The 24,119-nt window shown below is 32.4% G+C and overlaps 2 protein-coding genes across 2 annotated transcripts in view; one reads left to right on the forward strand and one right to left on the reverse strand.

The window, feature by feature from the left end:
* Nucleotides 1-24,119, forward strand: part of LOC130901523 (phospholipase B1, membrane-associated-like) — a 44,236-nt gene continuing 20,117 nt past the window's right edge. Inside the window, exons 1-3 of the mRNA XM_057812972.1 lie at nt 1-98; nt 4,631-4,824; nt 6,099-6,375. Coding sequence (XP_057668955.1) covers nt 4,696-4,824; nt 6,099-6,375 — 406 coding nt within the window. The 5' untranslated portion in view covers nt 1-98; nt 4,631-4,695. The remainder of the gene's footprint in view (nt 99-4,630; nt 4,825-6,098; nt 6,376-24,119) is intronic.
* On the reverse strand, nt 8,343-23,049 carry LOC130901521 (uncharacterized). Its single transcript, XM_057812966.1, has 5 exons — nt 22,931-23,049; nt 22,656-22,826; nt 22,267-22,412; nt 17,606-19,388; nt 8,343-11,039 (listed from the first exon to the last, which is right to left on the reverse strand). The coding sequence occupies exons 2-5, from the start codon at nt 22,814-22,816 to the stop codon at nt 8,534-8,536; spliced, it is 4,596 nt and encodes a 1,531-aa protein (XP_057668949.1). The 5' UTR covers nt 22,817-22,826; nt 22,931-23,049; the 3' UTR covers nt 8,343-8,533.

Genomic DNA, 24,119 nt, shown 5'->3' on the forward strand with positions numbered 1-24,119 from the left:
TGGAGGCTCAACCAATTTCATATGTTCGTTCAAATTGGTACGCGTTACGCCAATGTGTGTAGAAGTGCGTGATGTAGCTTAGTTTATATTTATTACAGGTACGTATTGAATTATCATTTTCTAAATAACTTAAATAACGAAAACAACTTATTATATTATTTCAAATAAAAAAAAATTCATTAATTAATTTAGTAGGTAAAAGATATGATCTAAGTTTTTAGACGGTTTTTGTTTATAAATAATCTTGCTCTGACAGAACTAAACAGCTGTCAGATCCTCAATTTAGATGCATAGATATTAAAAATGTTGATAAAAGATGCGTTTATCTATGTACTAAATATATGCTCAAAATAAGCACAAAAATTAAAAAAATGTACAATCTCTATAGAACTAAATCAGTAAAAGATTTTTGATAAATACCATTGATAAATATCAATGTACGGCATAAATTAAATTTGTTAATTTTACACTTTCGCGGTCCCCTCGTTTTTTGGCTCTAGAAAATCGAAAAATCATCCGATTTCGATAAATTTTTTTTAAATCTTCGTTTTCACGGCGAATTTATAAAAAAAATATGGGAAACATCTCACCTGGAGATTTTATACGTTTTACAAAACATCAAACGCAGTTCATATATTTTTTTAATCTACTCAAAAAAACGAACTTTTTGGAAAAAAATTGAAAAATGATTGTTTGTTTATTCATTTTTTATCTTAATTAAAGATTTTTTATGGTATTCTGGCTTTAAATGTTTTCATAAAACTCTCTAGAAAATCGAGAAATTATCCAATTTCGAAGAATTTTTTTAAGCACGTTCTTTTTTACGGCGAACTTATGTGAAAAAATGGGAAATATCTCACTTGAAGATTTTATATGGTTTTATGACTTTTAGTGTGGTCATAAAGGCACTGAAATCAATATAAGTTTATTTATTCCCATATTTTTTTCGTAAATCCGCATTAAAAACTATGATTTAAAAAAAAATTCATCGAAATCCGATGATTTTTTGATTTTGTTAAAAAACGGGTACCGCGAAAGTATAAAATTCGCATTTATAGGTTATGTTCGTGACGTTATGACATGAAGATTAAATTTATTGGTTTTGTACACCATTTAGTTGTATAACAACAAGAAAATTAATTTAACTATTCTGTTTAATGTAGCTTTTTTATAAGAATTTTTTGTTTGGCTTATATTTCCATTTTTTTTACACAAAAATCATCTACATAACAAAAAAATAATGGAATAAACATGTTAAGTTTGCTTAAGACAGTTTCCTCAAGATTTTTCGATACTTTATATGCTATAACATTTCCTATATATTTCGATGAATTTTATTTTAAAATCTTCGTTTTTATGGCGGATTTATGAAAAAAAAAATATGAGAAATATCTCACCTGGAGATTTCTAATAGTTTCATGACTTTAAATGTGCACTTCTTCGCATATAATCGTTCATAACTTTTTTACAAAGCATAAAACGCAGTTCATATACTTGTTTTTTTGTTAATCTACACAAAAAACCGCACATTTTGGAAAAAAAATTGGAAAATGTTTTTTTATTCATTTTTTATCTCTAACATTCAACCTCAGTAAGATACCGTTTTTTAATAGTGAAAATTTTCAATATTTCAAAGTTAACTTTTAACATTGTATACTTAATTACAATAAGTGATTTTAATAATGTTTTTGTTCATATAATTTCAATAATTACTTAATAAAAAACGTACAAAGATTATATGTGAGAAAAGGTCAATTTTAAGAGAAATTTTTATTTTTATTTTTAATTTTAATTTATTTATTTTAATTGTAAAAACATGATAAATCAACATTTTTCTATAATTTTTTTCCAATTTGTTCGTTTTTTGTGTAGATTATGAAAAAAAAATATAAAAACTTCATTAAATTATTTGAAAAAAAATTATCAACAATTATACGTGAATGAGTGCATTTTCATGAACATTTAAAGCACTGAAACCAATATAAGTTTTTATTTTTTTTTCCCATAATGTTTTCGTACATGATTTTTTTCGATTTTTCGATTTTCTAGAGCGAAAAAACAAGGGGACCGCGAAAATATAAAATTACCTAACTCCCACCAAAATCGGTAGTTTCGTACACAATAAAATAAATGTATTAATCTTCTACAATCGTCTTTTAACTGCATTGAAGTTTATGTAACGTATTCCCAGCACCATCTTTAGGTGTAAATAGTAAAATCGGGCAGAAACATGGCAAACGACTGGAAAAATAAAATTACCGCCCCCATACTTAAAATGGTTATTTTTTAAACGAGATTTTCACGTTTTAGAGGTCTAATCAGCATTTTATTTTTTGTCTATTGTAAAAGGGCGCAAGTTCAAAAGAGTTTCTTTTAAAAAAAATCCACTTCCTCTATGGATTCTGTTGTTTGATTTCTGCACTTTCGCTTATTATCTGCAGTCAGCTGTTACTGCTCATCGTTGTCTTTATCACCTGATCTAAACATTAAAACGATGTGGAAGTTATTGTACATCCAAAAACACCTTGACGTTATGCCATTTTATAGAGACAATTAACTTTACTGGAGGTGTTATTTTAGTGGTAAAACCAATCAGAAAACTCAAATATTCGTATTATACAGAACTCACCAAAGCATCTAAATCTTTACAAAGAAGCGGGGGCTCCCATGATTAACATAGAAGAAGAATTGAATGGAAATATATCTAATAAAAAACTCATAGGGGAAATACAAACGCAAAACATTCAGTTTCTGGGGAACCAGTGAAAATTTGGCCTATTGTAGAGATCTGAACTAAAGAAAAAGTTATATGATCTGCCTATTTGGCATACAACGCTTCTCAAATCAAAATACAATGATTGAAGTGAAAGCAAAGCTAACCGAATATCGAGTACACTTCCATCAATGTTAATAGGATCAATATCATGAGAGAATTTGGAAAATACATGCCCAATGCCCATATTATGAAAAAGGTGAAAGGTTTTACTGATTGCCATAGCCCTCTTGTTGTTTGCGAGCTCCTAAAATATAAAAAAGGCTTCAAGGACATTTTATTCCATTCATATGCTTCCAAAGCATATATTAATTTTTTATTTCAACTATTTTATGTTCTTTCTAACAGTTTTTGAAGTATATCGAAGTAAAAACAACTTCACTAACATCTTTTTCACGTTCTCCGCCATTTCGGTTCGAATTTGACCTAGACCGCATCAAAGACACCGACCCGAGCTTTCACTTATGCTGATCATTATTCTGGACCATTACTCACTTCTTACTTCTTATATTTCTTGGTAAAACCTTCAATTGATGATTATTTTTACCAAGGTTGTAGGTACAAAATGAAAGTTGTAAAAGTATATTTTATTATATAATCTTAATTGACAAACTTTGACCGAATTTGAGCAATTTTTCCAATCATATTTTTTTCTGGGTTAATAGATGGATTGTCTTGTTATATTAGGCAATTTTATTGATTTAATAATCATTATAATTTTCTGTCTATTCATAAAATACGGAGTATGAACTTTAGCATTAGTTAAAATCGCACTTAAACCATAAAACGAGGTGTTTATTATTTCATTAAAAACAAAGTAAAAAACCAAATATCGTGAAAATCTTCAAAGTACTGCTCTTGATTAACTATTTTTCCTGCTATTAATCACGTGATTCTTAGCATACCAAGCCGTCTAAATAAATAATTTTGTTCTTCTTATTTTCAATTTTTAATATTTACTTTATTCCAAACATTATTAAACAAAAAAATTGACATTAGTATAGTCCCAGAAGTACCTGGTCTGACTTAGAGATGGCAGCGGTTTCTTGAAAACTACCACTACCTTAGAATTTGTAAACTTGTAAAAAATGGTTATCGTTTGTAATACAATATTTTTATTTGTAAACAATATAAAAGCTCCACTAGATTCACAGTAAAATATTGGATAACAGAATTTAAACAAGGTCGTACCAAATGAAGTGACGACTCCTGAAATGTTGAAGATAATCCATGAAGAGGTATTGCAGGAAAGTGTGTGAGCTAGCAGACATATTGAGCACTTCAAAAAATGCGGTATTAACTGATTATTTGGACATGAGAAAGCTGTGCGCAAGATTGGTGCTCACAATGGAACAAAAACAACTTCGTGAAGATGTTTCATAACAATAGATAAAACGTGGGTGTATCACTTTACAACCCAAACAAAAAATAATCAAAACAAAGGACTGAAAAGAGAGAACCGGCTCCATAGAAAGCAAAAACTGTTCCATCTGCTGGCAAGGTATGGCGTCGTTTTTTTTGGGATGCGCGTGGGATAATTTTCATTGACTATCTTGAAAAAGGAAAAATTATCAACGGCGAGTATTATGCGAACTTCTTGCAACGTTTCAGTGAAGAAATCAAGCAAAACCTGCTGCATTTGACTAAGAAAAAAGTGTTGTTTCATTACGACAATGCACCAGCTCACACATCCATGGCCAAAATTAATGAATTAAGTTTTGAATCGCAACCTCATGCACCCTATTTACCAGATTCAGCCCCCTAGGATTATTTTCTGTTCCCAGACGTGTTTTCTTTGTTGGACCAAGTACTTCTGGGATTTAAGGATATGTATGAATACAGATCTTTTCATTTTAGATTTCGGATAAATTCCAAAAAACTATTCTGAATATTTTTCGCCGCATTTACCAGCAATACGAAAAATGCCATCTAGAATACTCAAAACGCCACTTCTAGTTATACTATTCACTGTGATATTTATTAAAACTGCTTATAACCAAAGAGGAGATGATGTGAAGACATTTCAAAGGATAATTAAGGATACAGCAACGGTGAGTATTTTACATAGAATTATTTCTACTACTTTTTTCATTTTATGGAAATTTGAAGATCTTCACCAGTAAGTACGAGTAAAAAGCTTTTCGGTTTGTCAACAGTCACGGTCTGGAGGTGGAGCTAATTAAAACAAAACAATCACTGAGCCTAGAAACTGGACCTTGTTCCTAAACAGCTACATAAGGTCCTACTTAACATAAAAGTCGTTGGTTATTACGAAGGTTGTCCATGAAATAACGTTCCCGAGGAGCTAAGGACGCCAGGAACGCTGTTAGGCGGGATTTGGCAAAGATTTTGTGTAGCTTGGCTCTTATCTTGGTAGCCACGAAACATGGAGCTTCTATTCGATTCTCACGCCATTCGATTCTCACTCTGTGATTCGTTTTGTGTGTGCAAAAAAACTTCTTTTGATGAACAATCATTTCCAACTGTATGGGAAAAAGTGTAGGAGTGTGCAACTTCAAAGAGAGACGTCAAATATATCCATGATTGGTCATCGCTTTCGGAAGAAATAATTACGAAAGTGGAAGACGCAATGCTGACAGATCGAAGGGTGTCGGCTCGGAACTTCAGCGAGATGAGCCCTGATGTTAGCATGTTTCTGAATTCACAACAATCAATGTATTATTCAATGCTTCAAGCTTTTCATTATGAAAACTCGTTGGGAACCTTTTTTATTGAACAAGCCTCGTACCCACGCACTTTGTATTCGTCACTCATAATAAGTTGCGTCTTCAAAAGAAAGTTGATAAACAATAGAATTCATGTCTATACATATTAAGTAAGTTATTGGAATTAATAAATGAATACGGTCAAACAATCTTTGATTCAATCAGGTATTAAATTTAAAAAACCATACCTTTGTGGTTTGAAACTGCTTTCGCAAGAATTGCATTAGTGACCATAGCCCAGAATTAATAACATGATTACGTTTTAACAAATATTATTGTTAAATATTATATTAATTAAATAATAAGTGAAAAAATACAGAGTCTGCTTGATTAAAAGTGATCAGGAATCATTTTTGGGTTTGTATGAAAAATTTGCGGCCAGTTTTATGTAATAAACAATATTTATACGAGGGTTGCTACTTAAGTTTTGAGATATGGCACTACTGATATGAATATGTCAGTGAACAGTCAGTGAACAGATGCTTTATTATACATAGTTTCAAGAGAGTTTTCTCTTTCAGAAACTCATGTCCTTTTTATAATTCATCATGCAACCAGCTCCTCTAATATCTGTGCTTGAAATTTATATTCTATTTCAGGGTAAACACGGAAATTTTGTTATCAAGTACCCTCAGAGAAAAAGTAGTTTAAGAGTTCAACCGTATTTTCCAAAATCGATCCCGTTTCCTTGTGTCAATATAACTGAAAACGGTTTCGGGCGTTCCCCGACCGTACCTACAAGCATTCATAAACTTAGACCTGGTGATATTGATATCATAGGAGCGTTGGGCGATTCACTGGTAGCTGGTAATGGAGCTTTGGAGGAATATGCATTTGGTACTATAATTGAGCATAGAGGTGTCTCTTGGTGTGCAGGTATTTCAAATATAATTTATAAAACTATATAATAATTTAAAACTCTACGGATGTTGGCCTGTGATTTATTTTTGAACCAATTCCAAAGAATTAAATTATTTTACTATTGATATTTATCATAAATACAAGAACATAGGTTTTTTATAAATCAAAAGTGATTCTAGAATTTAAAAAAAAATAGTTTACTTGTTGTTTTGCAATTATTAAAAATAATTTTTCGGCGTTTCTGGAAAACCTATTCTTCGTTGCTAAATTATCTTTATTTTAAATAATTTCTAATTGAAAATCAGTTTTCAAATCAGGTAAAATGAAGATAATTTGAAAAATATATAACATTTAGATTTACGACGACATAATCATAGACAACACACCATAAACGACAGCTGACACACACGACATCTAACGGGTGGGATATCACAGCATACATGATCGTAGACATCATAAAACAGTTGACATATGGCGAAAACGACATTTGACTCAATACACGACAGTTGATCAATGGCGGAAACACTAGATGACACAAAACACATGACAGTTGAAGGATGGCGGAAACGACAGATAACATAAAACACACGACAGTTAACAGACATGTTCATAGACATCATGGAACAGTTTAGAGATAGCGAAAACGATAGGTGACACAAAACACACGACATACACATACAGGATCGTAAGCCTCATGAAACATTCGACAGAATGGTGGCAACGGCAGACGACATAGAACACACACGACAGTTGACAGACATGATCATAGATATCATAGAACAGTTGGCAGATGGCGAAAATGACAGATGACTAAAAACACACGACATTTGACATACATCATGGAAAAGTTGACACAAAACACACGACAGTTGACATACACGATCGTAGGCCTCATAGAACTGTCGACAGAATAGCGGTAACGGTAGACGACATAGAACACACACGACAGTTCACAAACATGATCATAGACATCATTGAACAGTTGGCAGAAGACGGAAATGACAGATGATTGAGAAATCACGACAGTTGACAGATGTCATCCAATATAGCAGACATGGTGGGTGACGTCACTTCCATTGACGCAGACATCCAAAATGGCATACACCCCGCACTACTAATGATGTACTTGCGCTCCAGAGCGTATATAAATGATCTATTAACAAAAATGTGTGAAAGGATGTAAGAAATTTATCACATTTTTTCGATTTTTTTTATACGGGAATTATCTTATGACAATACGTTAATTCTGGACCTTGTTATGAACCAAATAAAAAACAACAGATCTTTAGAAAACGTGCAGTGGACGATATGTGAGAGAATGACATGTTTCTTCCTTATTTTAATCGCTTGTTTCGATTCAAAAATCAAAAATTTTTAAATATTTCACTCTAACATAAAACCCATTCATAATTTTGTCGCTTATTACCCCAGATGCAAGCGAGCAAAATAAAAGAAGTTATAAGAAATAACTACGAGGGTTGTCTTTTTTTGAGTCTGTACAGTTTTTCTAACGATTCTCCTACCCTTTTCAACCCTTTCATCTTATAGTTGCTGTGTTTCTATTCAAAAACAAAAGAAATTCCAGCATAGACCGGCAAATATGACAAAAATTAGTGTCTTCAATTCTGAGCGCAATGCAAAAACAGCATCGAGTAGAATGTGTCTACCATATAGCCCTGTTCTGTCCCCGTCCGACTATTTTTTGTTCGCAAAACTGAAAGCCAAAATAAGTTGTAGATTTAACAGAGACGTTGTGTGAACATGCACCATATTATTATAGTAGCATAGAAGTTTTTTCAGACGTTCTGAAAAGTATGTTAAAATGAAGGGAGAATATGTTGAAAAAATAATCAGTTTCATTTATTCATGGCTTTTCTTTCTTTGCTAGGTTAAGTTGGAGTGCACTAAGTATTTTGAGGTTAAGATTGGAAACTTCTCAAACAAGCTTCGTAGATGAGTTTCCAGTGAAATAAAAACATTAAGAAGTCTGATAATATATACTAAATAAAAACAATATTAACAAAAATGTGATATATATTTTGTAACCAGGAAAATTTGGAGTATTAATAATTGGGAAATGGCTACAGAAATCCAATAAGTACATCATCGAAAATATCCTTATAACCACATTTAGTTAAGCCGATTTTCAAATCTATTTAATAAATGTCAAAAGTCAGTTGAATTTACAATCTTTATTATTTAATAGCGAGTTAAAATGTCTAATTTTATGTATAACACTGTGTTCAACTGTTCGATTCTCTGAAGATTGATTACATACTTTGCAGCTCTTCCTTTGATACAAATCTTTTTCTTTAAACATATTCTGATTATCGCGACTGTTTCTCGAACAACTAGGAGGAGAACGACGTCTAGAAGATTTCTTCGAAGAAGCTTTAGGAGTTATACAATTCTTTACTTTGCTCGGAAATTTTTTAATCCGACTTGCAGAACGTCTCGGACCGACTTTAGATACTGGACATACTTTCAGAAAAAGTGGAGGACAATCTGAAAACTCGTCTTCTGGAGAAGTTACAGGTTTTGAAGGTTCAAATATCTTTTTTTTAGAAAAGTTCATGGCATTACATTCGTTTTTAAGCGGGCAGTAAGATGAAGCACCTTTGCTGTCGCAGCTATCGGGACATGGTTCAGTTAATAAGCTCGGATGAGGAAACTGCGGAATATCTCTACAATTCCTATTTGTCTTTTTTGGAGGATTATTGTTGTATGTACAAAGTTTCGAAAATCTAGACGATTCTGTAACCGCACGATTTCGATCATTTCCTGTATCATTCATACGAGGTTGGTAAGAAAGCGAAACGTTTTCGTTTCCATATCTATTGGATTTATTGTTGTACTTTGAACATAATTTATTAATATTTGGTTGTCTGGATTGGTTAGTTGAATAATCGTTCGTATTACAAATACATTCGTCTACAGGTTGTTTACATTTACAACATTTTAAGTTTTTGGTTTTAAATTTAGAGTTTCCTTTTTCCATATTGGATAAACAATTTGAATAATTTTGTACATCTTCTGTATCTCGTTGACAACTACATTTTGGTACCGATTGTTTATAATCTGAGTCTTTTTTAAATTGGCATACACACTTTTCGATAGGTCGTTTGCAATAACAACATACGTAGTTTGGTTTTGTTTCTAATTGTTTAGATTCGTTGTAATTTCCACAATCCAGATCACTTACGCTTTCGTTATTTTCTGCTTTACATTTACATTCTTCAAGAGGTCTATTACATTCCGAACATTTGTATTTGGAAACATTATTCATCTTTGGATATTCTCGGTTTTTATTATTATTGCATACACAATATTGAATTGATCTATTGCATTTGGAACATACGTAAAGTTTTGATTCGTTATTTTCATCAGAAGCCCCATCTTCTTGACATTTATTATTATTTTCCAAAACTGCACTTGGAATATCGCTTAAAGAGCATTTACATTCCAACAATGGTACGTTACAATTTGTGCATTTGTATTTCGTGAACGCTGGTTTTGAATAAGATTTGTTATTTGTGTCGGAATAATTTTTATCGACGCATTTTGAACAAATCTGATTTCCTATTTCTGATTCAGCCATGTTATTAGAACTATTTTCAAATCCAAACGAGGTACATGTACAATCTTGTATCGGTTTCTTACAGCACAAACATCTATATTTTTGTTTTACAACTGATTGATTGTCGTTTTTTGAAGAATAAGACATCGTTTCTCTTCCATTCGCTTTTGGGCATTGATTCGATTGTTCAGCATTCTTACTATCACACACACATTCTTGTAATGCATCAATAAGTAGATTTTTAGAGAAAGGATTATCTTCTTGCTCTTTTTCTAGGCAATTACAATATTTTTGTGCTTTATTCGATATTTTTTGGTACGTAGGTACTTTTTCTGGTGAATCTGTTTCACAATTACATTCTGGAATTGGTTGATTACATTCCGAACACTTATACTTTGTGTAAATTGGCGGTTCGAATGAAGTCGGTTTGCAGGTACATTCTTGAAGTAGTTTTTTGCAATCGATACATTTAGCTGGACCCTGTTTTGGACAAACCGATTTTTTTCGATATTTTTGCAACTGTTCGCGACAAGTTTTACAATCGCAATTAATTTGTTCATCGAATTGGTCGTTTTGTGATTTGCACATACAAGTTTTATTATTGTCACCCGGGAAAGTTTGTGGTGTCCTCGATTGTGTATATGTGGCGCATTTACCGAAACACTCATTTAAATTAGCTTGTGAATTTTCGTCAATACTATCTTCACTAGATTCATCGGTGTCGCTTTGATGACAGGTACATTCTTCAATCGGTTTATTACAAACGGGACATAAATATTTCGGTTTATCGTTCCACGAGGGTAATACGGCGTCTTCATTACATTTACATTCTTGTACAGGTTCGTTGCAAATTGAGCATTTGGGGGAGATTTGCTTTTGATCTGAACTGCTAGAGCTTTCCTCTTCATCGGATATATTAGGTTTACATTTACAATCGATAATAGGTTTTCGGCAAATGGTGCATTTGTATTTTCCAAATAAAGAATTCGATGTATTCTGATTATTTTCTAGAACCTTATCAGGTTGTTGAAATCGATTCGACCAACATGAAGGAATTTGTTTGTTATCCATAGTTTCCCTCTTCTCAGTTGATTTGTTAGAGCTAAAAAGAAAGTAAATTATATTATAACCTGCTCAAAAAGTTAGCCAAAAAACATTTCTATTGTGTACTATAAATATTCTTATGACAAAAATTAAGGAAAGAATTTTTTTAGTGATTTAATCTGATAACTTTTTTATTATTAATATTACGAAAAAACCTTATTCCTGTTAAACTAAGTACTACGTACTCTGAAATCTGAACTAAAATCATCAGACGATAAATTATTTTCGTAGTATACGAGGTTTGCAAAAAAATATGAATTTTACTGAGAAGTTTGACTAACAATATAAAAATAAGTTTCAAAACAATATTTTCTTTGTATAGAATAGACCAACTGAAAAACTTAGTGAAAGAAGCTAGTGCTGAGTCGTAGGAGGAGTTTGGAGAAGACATGGAGGAAAATTGTATCACATACAACGAACCAAAAGGAACCAACACACTGATGGAACGAGGAAACAAAAATTGAGATAAAAGAGAAGAATGATTATGGAAGAGATACCTCAGTTAAACAAGAATGATGGAGATTATGAAATATACAAAAAAACAGAGGGAAAAATTGGAAAACTTGATAAAAGAAGCTAATAGTGAGTCGTGGGAGGAGTTTGGAGAAGACATGGAGGAAAACTGTGTCACATACAACGAACCAAAAGAAATCAACACACTGATGGAATGAGGAAACAAAAATTGAGATAGAAGAGAAGAATGATTATGGAAGAGATACCTCAGTTAAACAAGAATGATGGAGGTTATGAAATATACAAAAAACAGTGAGAAAAATTGGAAAACTTGGTAAAAGAAGCTAATGGTGAGTCGTGGGAGGAGTTTGGAGAAGACATGGAGGAAAACTGTGTCGCATACAATGAACCAAAAGAAACCAACACACTGATGGAATGAGGAAACAAAAATTGAGATAAAAGAGAGGAAAGGTTATTGAAGAGATACATCAGTCAAACAAGAATGATAGAGATTGTGAAATATACAAAAAACAGAGAGAAAAATTAAAAAACTTGGTAAAAGAAGCTAATGGTGAGTCGTGGGAGGAGTTTGGAGAAGACATGGAGGAAAACTGTGTCGCATACAATGAACCAAAAGAAATCAACACACTGATGGAATGAGGAAACAAAAATTGAGATAAAAGAGAAGAATGATTATGGAAGAGATACCTCAGTTAAACAAGAATGATGGAGGTTATGAAATATACAAAAAACAGTGAGAAAAATTGGAAAACTTGGTAAAAGAAGCTAATGGTGAGTCGTGGGAGGAGTTTGGAGAAGACATGGAGGAAAACTGTGTCGCATACAATGAACCAAAAGAAATCAACACACTGATGGAATGAGGAAACAAAAATTGAGATAAAAGAGAAGAATGATTATTGAAGAGATACATCAGTCAAACAAGAATGATGGAGGTTATGAAATATACAAAAAACAGTGAGAAAAATTGGAAAACTTGGTAAAAGAAGCTAATGGTGAGTCGTGGGAGGAGTTTGGAGAAGACATGGAGGAAAACTGTGTCGCATACAATGAACCAAAAGAAACCAACACACTGATGGAATGAGGAAACAAAAATTGAGATAATAGAAAAAAAAGATTATGGAAGAGATACATCAGTTAAACAAGAACGATGGAGATACGAAATATACAAAAAAACAGATAGGAAAAGTCGTGGGAGGAGTTTGGAGAAGACTTGAAAGAAACTGTATCAGATACTAAGATCATCAAAAAAAAAAGAAAAATTCAATAAGCAACTAACAAGGGAACATATAGAAGCAGAAATAATCGAAGAACAATCAGAAAAAGAAGATCAGTGCAATACGAGAAGACTCAAGATCGGAAATAAAAAAGAACGAGGTAATGAAGACGAAATAAAAACTAAAAATACAGTAAGCACCGAGATTAATGCTAAAATACTTAATAAGTGTATGGAATAAAGTATTACTGAAGCAAAAAATACATTCCAGAGGATCGGAAATAGCAATAATAGTATCCATGTATCCATCCCCAAAAATTATAGAAGGATATCGCTACTTTGTTCTAGATACAAGCTCTTTGAACGAATCATTGAAGATGGACAAAGATAGGAGGTAGACAACACATTAAATAATACACAGGTAGCATTTAGATCCAATATATTAACTTCATATTGGATATTCACTATGAAACAAATAACAGAAAAAGCAACAGACACAGAGAATTGGATTTATATTGCAGCAGTTGATATAGAAAAAGACTTCGACAGTATAAACAGAAAAAAATGTAGAATATAAAAGTTAATTAACAACTTATAACCATAGTTAAGAATATATTTATAAGAAAACGAAGAATGTAGTATGAGCTAGCCGGATCAGTACTACTACCAATTCCGATCCATAGTTGCTAATCCTTGGTGCTAGTCCCAATAGTTTGGAATGGAAGAGAACAGAATGGTTAAGGTGATGTGGAAAACAAAAACAAAATAAAAGAGGTAAACCCATTAGGAAATGGAATACAGAAATAGAAAACAACCTGAAAAAAAAAGGGAACTGATGGATTGAATTGAGGAAATGAAAAGAAGGAATGAACAATTAGAAATAATACGATATTTGAGTAGTTGAAAGTTGAGTAAACTTCAATCCGACTCCTGATGTTTAAGAAACGATTTGAAATCGATTAAATTGGAACATAACGTGTATATTTTTAATATACCATAAGCGTCATTTTTCTTGCAAAGCGTATACAAAGTAATGAATAACATTGCTGGCAAAATTATAACTATTTCATCCCCTGCGACTTCTCACGAATGCTACTAACTAAACGATTGCTGAAGGTCGTCCGTCTTTACCAAATTGAAATAGTTTGGAAATATTTTTTTTCCTAATATCGCCCCAACTTTTATTTAAAAAATTTGGTATTGCAATTGTCACTGGAAGGGAAGTAATGTTATTATATATCATTTTATAATCCACTGTATAGCGGCAAACTTTCTAAACATGATACGATTAACAAGAAAAAACCACTTATATAGATATACAACGTTATTCTCTTTTAAATAGTACAAACCTACAAAAAAAATAAAGAATAACCTTGTACATTAAATATTTATTCAAACATTTCATTATATTATAGCCGTTAAATGTGTTAAAAAACCAGAAAAATGTGATGAAATCATATACAAGGTGAAAACTTGGGAACGTTACACCTACATACATCATAATTATTTTTAAAAGTTTGCGCTGAATTACATTTACCCTCTAGCAAGAGCAGACGCAACCACTGAAATTTTTAATAGATAAAGAGGTTGGTTTTTACCTAATTTGAATGCCCGATCAACTGGGATTTGTCTCTGATGATGAAAAGATGATGGGTATGGGTACACATAATCGGGCACACAATCAACTGCTCCATTTAAACAGGTACGAAAATTGACCAGCGTTTTTGACCGGACGCCATCTTCAAACTAAAGGTAACACTGTGGTGGTGGTGCATAGAGAAGAAAGAAGCTAAAGACCACGTCATTGGTAATTCTCCAGCTCTCACACGTGCAAAGAACAACACTTGGACAAGACTTACTGTTTACCTAGGGTAATCAGAAAATCTATGTGCGCCTACTGGTTTAACTATAAACTGTAAAGGGTTTGGTTGTTTAACTACCTTTCCAAAAACACCACATTTCTACGAGGTTTTGAGTCATTTCAAAAGTTTACACGTTTATGGGCACTTATGGGAATGTAGAAGACTAATTTTTATACATGAAAACTCCCTTGAAAACAAGTTTTTATACATATGCGCATTTTTGAATGGATCGGAAATATATTACGTTCTTGAATTGACACCCTGTATGTAATACACCCATATTGCTAGTCGATATAGGAAGCAAAACTTGCAGACATATACCGTGTGAGTATATAATTGTGATTCCAGCTATGGAAAGTATATGGATTGTCCTTCTAAACTCTTATAAACAATCAAATAAAAATAATTACATAAATTAACTTTTGTATTAGAATTTAATCTCCCATTTCAAGGGTAGAGCTTTCTCTTCCAAGTACTAGCAATATAAGAATATCAGTTATATATGAATGAAACACGCTATTGCAGAATAATATATTTATCGCAATTGTACTTGCGCAACCCAAATGTGGACATCGTTACTTAAATTTTTTAATTCTCATAATAATTGTACATTTGTGGAAAAGTATTATGAATTTTTAGTTTATTTATAAACTATTTGAAAATTACAACCATCGAATATCGATAATTCCATCCAGTGAATTGATAAACACTTATAAACATATTTTTGGTAGTCAAATGAACAAAACATGTAGGTGATTATGATGTGATTGTTTACAAGTAATATGACACATTTTTTAGTGGAAATGAATCACTTAATCACGAGAAACGATCGAAATGTACTAGATCAACGTAAACAAATGAAAATGTATCAAAAGTGGATGAAAATGATCGTCAAAATATCCGATTGGAATATTGGAACGTTTCCATATGCAAAAACAAATAGACAACTTTCTTATTCTATTTTGGTTGCTGAAATATTCCTGTCTTTCGTCATCCGTCTTACTCACCAGATTTAATAGAATGCTACTTCTGGATTTTCCCGAAAACAAATATTAAAACCGAAACGTTTTGACATCATTCCTGGTATTGACATATTCTGACTTTTATTGTTACATTGTTACACGGACATATTCCTCAAACGATTTTCCAAGGAAACAGTAAGATATTCAAGCTACAAATCATCTGATGTTGAGGATCTAAAATCTTCCTCTGACGTGTACGAACCTTTTCCAAGTTTTCAATGGAAACAGTAGAATATTTTAGCTAAAATTCTTTCGCTGGACTAATAAGATGTTGGAGCTATAAATCTGATGGTGAAGATGAAGAACCCTCTTCTGGTGTGTAAGAACCTTATCCACGTTCCCCACTGAAACAGTGAGATGATGCAGCTAGAAATCTTCTGATTGTAAAGATGTAAAATCCTCTTTTGCATGTAAGAAACTTTTTCACGTTTTCTACTAGAACATTAAGATTTTGCAGCTACAAATCTTCTGATAGTTACGATGTAGAATCTTCTTCTGAGATATACTTATCTTCTCCAATTTCCCCACTGAAACAGTGAGATGATGCAGCTAGAAATCTTCTGATTGTAAAGATGTAAAATCCTCTTTTGCATGTAAGAAACTTTTTCACGTTTTCTACTAGAACATTAAGATTTTGCAGCTACAAATCTTCTGATAGTTACGATGTAGAATCTTCTTCTGAGATATACTTATCTTCTCCAATTTCCCCACTGAAACAGTGAGATGATGCAGCTAGAAATCTTCTGATTGTAAAGATGTAAAATCCTCTTTTGCATGTAAGAAACTTTTTCACGTTTTCTACTAGAACATTAAGATTTTGCAGCTACAAATCTTCTGATAGTTACGATGTAGAATCTTCTTCTGAGATATACTTATCTTCTCCAATTTCCCCACTGAAACAGTGAGATGATGCAGCTAGAAATCTTCTGATTGTAAAGATGTAAAATCCTCTTTTGGCATGCAAGAAACTTTTCCACGTTTTCCATTGAAACATTAAGATGTTGCAGCCACAAATAGATGATGATGATGATGTAAAATCATCTTCTGGCATGCAAGAGCCTTATTCAAGGTCTCCATGGAAACACTGAGAGAGAGAGAGAGGTTCTGTGTGATTGGATGAAGATATCATTCATTTGGAGGAAGTAATTTATTAGGTTAGGCCCTGATATAGGAAATATTCCTCTGCAAGGCTGATGTTGTGGTGGATCTTAGAGTGATATGTACTGCAGTAGACTGAAAGACAAAGAAAAAAAATGAAAAAGAATAGGTAAACCAGTTCATCAGTCTACAGGAAACTGTAGAAAACTTGACATTGAGATTTTATAGCTACGAATCTTCTGTTGGTAAAAATATAAAATTCTCTTCTGATATTTAAAGGTAAATGTATTTTTCAAATGATACATGTGATACAAAAAAGCACTAGACACTAAATATTGGCGTCAACATTTGAGTTGCACTTTAAAAATATTTGTAAGTGCAACATTTATAAATTAGAATAATTCGACTACTGATTACGAATGTCTTGTATAGTTGGACCACATATTTGTTTCTTAATTTGATAAGTTGAATAGGCAAACGCTAGTTTCGTTTTTTTTTTCACTTAGTTATCGTTTTTCGTTATCTCCCATCTCTATTCTTTTAACTAAATACCCAGTGTAGCGCCAGCCGGCAACAACGCGGCGAATATAATGATAAGACTGAAAGCGCGAGATTCGGTTGCTTAAAAGACGTAAACACCTATGTTTTAAGATATTCTGTAACCAAGAAAGACGTATTTTATCTAAAGACGTAAAGACGACGGATCACTTAAATCTAAAACCACCTACATGTGTGGATAAACCCAACGACTGTTTTATTCTTAATAATAACCTAGACCATGTGAACTAAATAAGAACCATCCATATATTCTTTTGTAAGTCACAACAAATAAACAAAAACTCCATTTACACATGTTGCACTTGCAAAAAAAATACTTTTCTTCTTACTTACTAACCAACAACATTTCGATTTTGAGCTTGGTTTAGGACTATTTGATTGTTCTTGCCCAAGTTTCGAGGAATCCATCTTATCTTTTGAAGATACTGTATGATATTTCTTCGAACACCTAGCTGTACATTTGGATGATAAATCTGTAGATTTAGGTTTGAGAGGTGTTGAAGATTTAGAAGATATACATTTTGTTTTGATAGGTAATTCTTTCGGAAGATTCTGTTTATTGCGGCAGATTTTTCGTGCATTATTAGGAGATCTTTTAGAGCTACAAACTTTTTGAGGAGAATCTCCTGAATACTTGGCCTTGGAAGATTGTGATAAATAGAAATAACATGGCTTTTCTTCTGACGATTTAAGAGAACAAACAGGAGAGATATTTTGGTTCTTGTAATTTAAACATAATTTTGATCGTAGCATGGAAATATGATGAGGTGATCGACAAACAGATTTAACGAACAATGGAGCCAACTTTGGGCATATAAGAAATGATCCGGATTGTATTGGCTTCGATTTTGGGGTATTGATGCCACTTGCACGACAATTGAGGAAAGTTGAGCGTTTAATTGACGGTCTAGTATCTCTTAGTACATTTTTATCATTCACACAATTACATGTCGGGTCATTTTTATCGATTTTTTTGGAATAGTTTTGAGAATTTGTAGATTTCGATTGAGGATTTTTGGAGCAAGGCGTTGTACAGTCTGTGGCACAAACGAAAATAGGAATGTCTGATTCATCGAGAGCAGATACGTTGGAACTTGTTGAAGAACATTTACAAGCGCTGCTCGATATTTGTTTAGCTTCGGTAGATTCCGAAGAAAATATAGGATATGTCGGACTTTCAGAAGGACAAATTGTTGGGGTATCATTACAGAAACAACAGCTGCAGTTTGATTCATTACTGGAAAGTTTAGTAGACTCTACGGGAACGATTGGTTCAGTATTTTCTGTGGGATCTTCATTCGCGTCAATTTCAGTTTGAGGATGATTTGAATCATTCATGTCATCTAGTGGTTCTTCCACAGGCTCTTCTACTAGTACTTCTACTGATTCTTCAACTGGTTCTTCTAATGATTTTTCTGCTGGTTCTTCTACTGGTTCTTCTACTGGGTCTTCTACTGGTTCTTCCAGTTCTTCTACTGGGTCTTCTATTGGTTCTTCCAGTTGTTCTTCTGTGCCTTCCTTAAGTTCAATGGGTAGTTCTTTTGGAACGGTAGACGTATTAGCAGATGTAGTATTTATTTCTTCGAAAAATACTTCTGAAATCATTGGTAGCGTTGGTTGTATTTCTAAACATTTGTTTGAACATATCGGAGGGTTAAGTAATTTTGAACAATCATTGGAGCGGATCGAGAAAACGGAAGTTTTAAGAGGTACAGATGTTTCATTTTTGACAGATCTTCTCGATTGAGTCATTGAAAAATTAGACAATCTTTGAGGAGTCGGAGAATTATCTTTATTTGTAGTTGTAGGTGCAGATTTCGGAGACACTTTTGGTGACAAAACAAAATTTTTCGGGCATTTGAATGAAAAAATTGAATCGACTACACACGGTTGGACAGTAGATAGAACTGGAGGAAATATTGGGCCTTTAGATTGGGATTGTCCTATAGATTTAGAAGTAGTTGGAAGTGTGTTTGGTGTTGTTATATCTTCGAAAGTAGTTAAAACTGGTTGAAGTAACGGTTGGCTTCGTTTGTCTGGATAGTTCGATACGTTTTTTCCGTCTTCTTGCGCTTGGTTATCTTTGCAATTACAACAGCTGCAATCGGAACCACTGCCCTCTATTGATAATAAATAGTATTAAATACTGCGCATACAAACGTCATATATTTGTTAATATTTCCTAATCGATTATATATTTCAGTTACCTTTAAGGGTGTTCGTATAATTTTCTTTAGCTACACTACCGCTCAAAAGTTCTGGCCCCCTCTATATTTTGCGTGATACACAACAAATGAAATCACTCCATAAAACTCTTACCACTTTTCATACATTCAATTTTTATACTTTTTAGCTCACTACAACCTCTTAATTTTGTTTTAATTGCTTAGAAGAGGCTTTCTCGATCTACTTTTCACTGTACAAGTACTCAAAGGCATACTCTTAAATTCAATGATCCGAGCTACTACTTCTGGGCTCGTCAGTCGTCGACCACGTTTAAAAGTTATAAGTCTTCACGAGAAGAAAAACGATTCGTATAAGAACTTGACAAAAAGATGTCTCGGTCTAACAAGTATAAATCACATCATGTTCTCACGTCTGGGACTAAACTACAATCATAAACAACGAAAAAATAATTGACACTAAGAAAACGTGTCCTATTTTTAAAGAAATTGCATAATGTGCTGCCTACATTTAGGGGCATTACTCTTAATCAATCCTAAATATATCTCGCTAATGTTAAAAGTTTTTATGTTTTTTAATTGACTAAATTTGTGTAAATAGACCAAATAAAGTCTTACGCAAATAAAATTTTTTTTAATTAAACCAAGAAGTTTATTTGTTTTCTCAAAACGCACGTTTACGTTATGAGATTTCATTACGTGCATGTTATTGTTAAATGTCATTTACACGGAATGTTGACAGTTGACGTTTATAGACATGGGCGTAGAAAAAATGTATTATTTAGATATTAATTGAATTGATTAGAGGTGGGAAAAACTTTTGACGGGTAGTGTAGATTCAAATCTTCGGCTGGCTAGATTTGACCAATAAATAAACTTGAAGCTACAAAAATACTATTATATATGATATCTGAAAAATTCATCTCAATATCGTATCTGAATAAACATGTATTCAAGGTCAGATGTCATGAAAATTTGTTTTCTCGCGGTTTTCAGTCAAATGGTAGATTTCATCAAAAATAACTTCATACAAAAATTGTAGATAATAGAATTACCTATCAAATCGTCCAAATACTTGTTTTCTATGTGTTACCGTGTCTGAGATATAACGTTTCAAAAATTCAGGAAAAAAAGATTTTTCCTTATATATATATGAATGTGATTGAAATACAAAATGTGCAATTTTAAGGATGTAAAAAAGTATAATTAAATATAAAAAACAAGATTTTATTAAATATTCTGTAATCAGTTAAGTAGTAGTTTTGTTTGGCTGAAAAACGTGTAAATATTTATTTTCGTGACCTTTAACCTTGAATACACATTTTCCAAGTACTTAAGGAATAAATGGAAACTTTTCAGATTCTTATATAACAGTTTTCTTTGCATTTTTACCAATTTTTAAATCTTCTCGAATTTTTTAATCCTTTCATTTTTAAAGTGACAAGTTTTTCGTTTGTCGCGATTTAAATTTGAAGAAAATTTTTAGCTCCAATAAAAGTGGAGAAAATGATGTCTTTATGTTCATAAATAATACTAACTTTACATATTTTTATGATAATTTCAGTTCTACTTTATAAAAAAATCCCATTAACTAATTTGCACCCCTTAAAAAAGTAAGGAAAATAAGAAAAAAAACTGCTATCGGAAAACGTATACTAAATATAGAAAAAAGTGATTTTTCAAGGGCGGATCAACGAAAAAATTACTCATGAATCGATTTGTTTTCATTTGAACCTTTCAGGTAAAGTACAAGAAACGTAAAAGTCACGTGCGTTATAAAAACTTATAATTCTTATAGAAAAAAATTATATTGTAATGATAAAAACCTTAGTACCACCTAAAAAGATTTAGCTGCACGAAAAAGGGTTTTATTATAAAAATTGCTCGACATTCGAATGCTCCCCATCAATATACTCCCCTCCACTCGCCACACACCTTTCCATACGTTTTTTCCATTGATCGAAGCGGTGCTGGAAGTCTCCTTTGGTAATGTGTCTTTGGGAACTCTGCCGACCCGTTGACGCAAGAGCTTTTGGTCAGGAGTCAGATTTTTTGGCACCAGCTTCGACTTTTGTCATGTATAATTCCTCGTGTAAAATTTTTCTAACCGTTTCTTTATCGGCGTTTATAACCTCGGCAATCATCCGGATGTTCATTCGTGGGTGCTGGTCATCTTCAGTGCTAAAGCACTCACACCAATCAAAAATACGCGCACGAGATAGATAATGGTCCCCATAAGCCTCTTGCAACAATTTACAGCACTTAGTCGGAGGTTTTTTTCAATTTAACAAGAAATTTGAGATTGATACGTTGAGAAAAAAACACGTTCGTTTCAAACCGCTACTACACAAATATTATAATAGTGATGGAAACATGTTTTGGGACGTCCATAGATAAGATATTTAGATACCCAACTCACTACTCGTTTTTACCTCACCCGTCTAGGGCGCCCTCTATGCGCGTAGTCTCGTTATTTAATAACCAGACCTCGTACACCGAAGAGGATATTTTATGTAGATTAATATTTTCTCTATAGCTGATTCGCCCTTATAAAATCACTTTTTAGGGGCGCAAATAGATAATTTGATGGTACAAATTAATTTTGGGAAGTGCATGTATATATTTTCTGATACTACGAATAAAAACGAAGTTAATCACGTGTGATTTGTCTATAATCTTTATTGTGTTAAGATCTTTCCGATTGTAGCAGAAACCGCGTAGAATTCAAGAAACAAGGTCTATAGATCTCAATGAATAATATAATTGGACAACAGACAAACGATGGAAGCAGTCTTTTAACTTTATTTTTACCTACCTGCTTGGTTAGACTGCGACTCAATTGTGGATTCTTTAAAAAAAGGAGTTGGCTCGCCGGGCGTAATATTGGATTTATTTTTTGAAAAAACTCCTCTGAAGCACACAATCCACTTTTTTTTGCTTTCGTCTGTTTTCGATAAAGAGCTACAAATAAGCATTAACAATAATATTTTAAACCACGCCTATGTAAGTTTATGATCAATTGAAATTATTTTATTATCGTGTGGTTTTTTCTAAAATACGCGATTTTTTCAAAAAATATTTTTCACAACTTCATTCGCCTTCCTATTAATGAAAATTTTAAATCATTAACATTATTATTCTAAAACTTGTTTTCCTAATTTACCAATGTATGTAATTTTAGTTTTCTTTTGTCAGCAATGTTACCTATTAAAATTATTTGGTACTTGCGATTTGGATTTGGGACATTCTAAATCGCAAATAGAACAATTACTTGCATTTCGGTTAAATTCGTTAATACTCCAATCACTTGCTAATGCTCCAGGACATGATTCTTCGCAACGTTGCGGCGATTCTGATTTGGGCATTCTGTTTATACTGAAAATAGTAAAAATACAATTCAACTACACGTTATATTGATATCGAAAATCATTCGATAAATTTTTATAGGTGATATACATATATAATTATAGCTGGCTTACCTGAAACATATTACATTTTAATACGGTTGCGTATTAATTCGATTTTCCTTTTACAGGCACATAAATTTTGTAAATGACAAAATGTTGATATAATTTGACAGTTAATCGTGTAAACAAAGACCATACAGTAGGAAGAGAAGTCATTTTTTATTGAACTTTTTATTTTCACAATACTCAAATGTCAGCCAATCCTTTCATAATATAATATATAATTAAATTACTATATTATAGTTCGCCTTTTCAAAAATATTCTGTTCAATCATTCGACTATTGATTAAAACAAAAAAAAACATTTCGAACACATATAAACATTCAAATTATTAACAGCAAATGAAGTTGAGATTTCTTTATTTGATTTTATTTTTATAATGTAATATAAGTTGCCTACGATTTCGTTTGTAATCCTGGTTGCCTGCATCTAAACTTTGAGAGTTAAAATTAAAATTAAAACAATTTATTTCAGAATTATCGAAATATTAAATCACAGTCTAAATATTTTAAGGACGTTTCATTTAGATAACTTAAGATCTAATAAATCGTTAACTACCAGTTTATGACACTAATAAAAAATCAAATTGGCGGATATGACGCAAATGTCTTTACGTTAGCAAAGCACACGATATACATACACCGGTATGCATATGTATTTCTCGCACAATGTGGCGCCATTTTCAAATCAATCAATCCAAATGTCAAATATAATGTATGGTGTATAGTTATAAATTTTCATTTTGATTCCATAAGTAATAATTTCACGTTCTAAAGGCCGCGTGTGGTTTACAAGGAATATAATTTATTCTACGAATAAAAGACTATTTAAGATATGATGAGCAAAACTATGAAATTAATCAATTTAATGATATTGTTTCTGATATATTTTCGAAATGAATAGAACACGCGCTAAAATGAATAACACATAAATAAGATGTAGGTTTAGCCAATCAAAGCTTGTGGAACGATCGTTGAACTGCTGCGGCAGCAGCTAAATACTTTTATGGCTCTCTCAACCGCTCGATAGGGATGAACTTAAACATTCCACAAGCTTTGATTGGCTAAACCTTATTGTTAATTTACGATAATCTATGCGTTATAGACATGTGATTGTTTGGTGATTTTTTTTTCGCTTAATGCAGTGATATAACTCGCATGCGAACGTTTTGAAAGACCCTGTATAGATAGACGAGTAAAA

Source organism: Diorhabda carinulata, chromosome X, assembly GCF_026250575.1.
Source record: "Diorhabda carinulata isolate Delta chromosome X, icDioCari1.1, whole genome shotgun sequence".
Classification (NCBI taxonomy): Eukaryota; Metazoa; Arthropoda; class Insecta; order Coleoptera; family Chrysomelidae; genus Diorhabda; species Diorhabda carinulata.

Bases quoted from the DNA above. Each gene is read 5' to 3' on its own strand.
- LOC130901521 (XM_057812966.1), bottom strand. From the start codon at position 22,816: ATGCCCAAATCAGAATCGCCGCAACGTTGCGAAGAATCATGTCCTGGA. The intron at 22,413-22,655 runs GTAACATTGCTG...GCTTATTTGTAG, and splicing joins GTACCAAATAATTTTAATAG to CTCTTTATCGAAAACAGACG. The intron at 19,389-22,266 runs GTAGGTAAAAAT...TATTATCAATAG, and splicing joins GTCGCAGTCTAACCAAGCAG to AGGGCAGTGGTTCCGATTGC.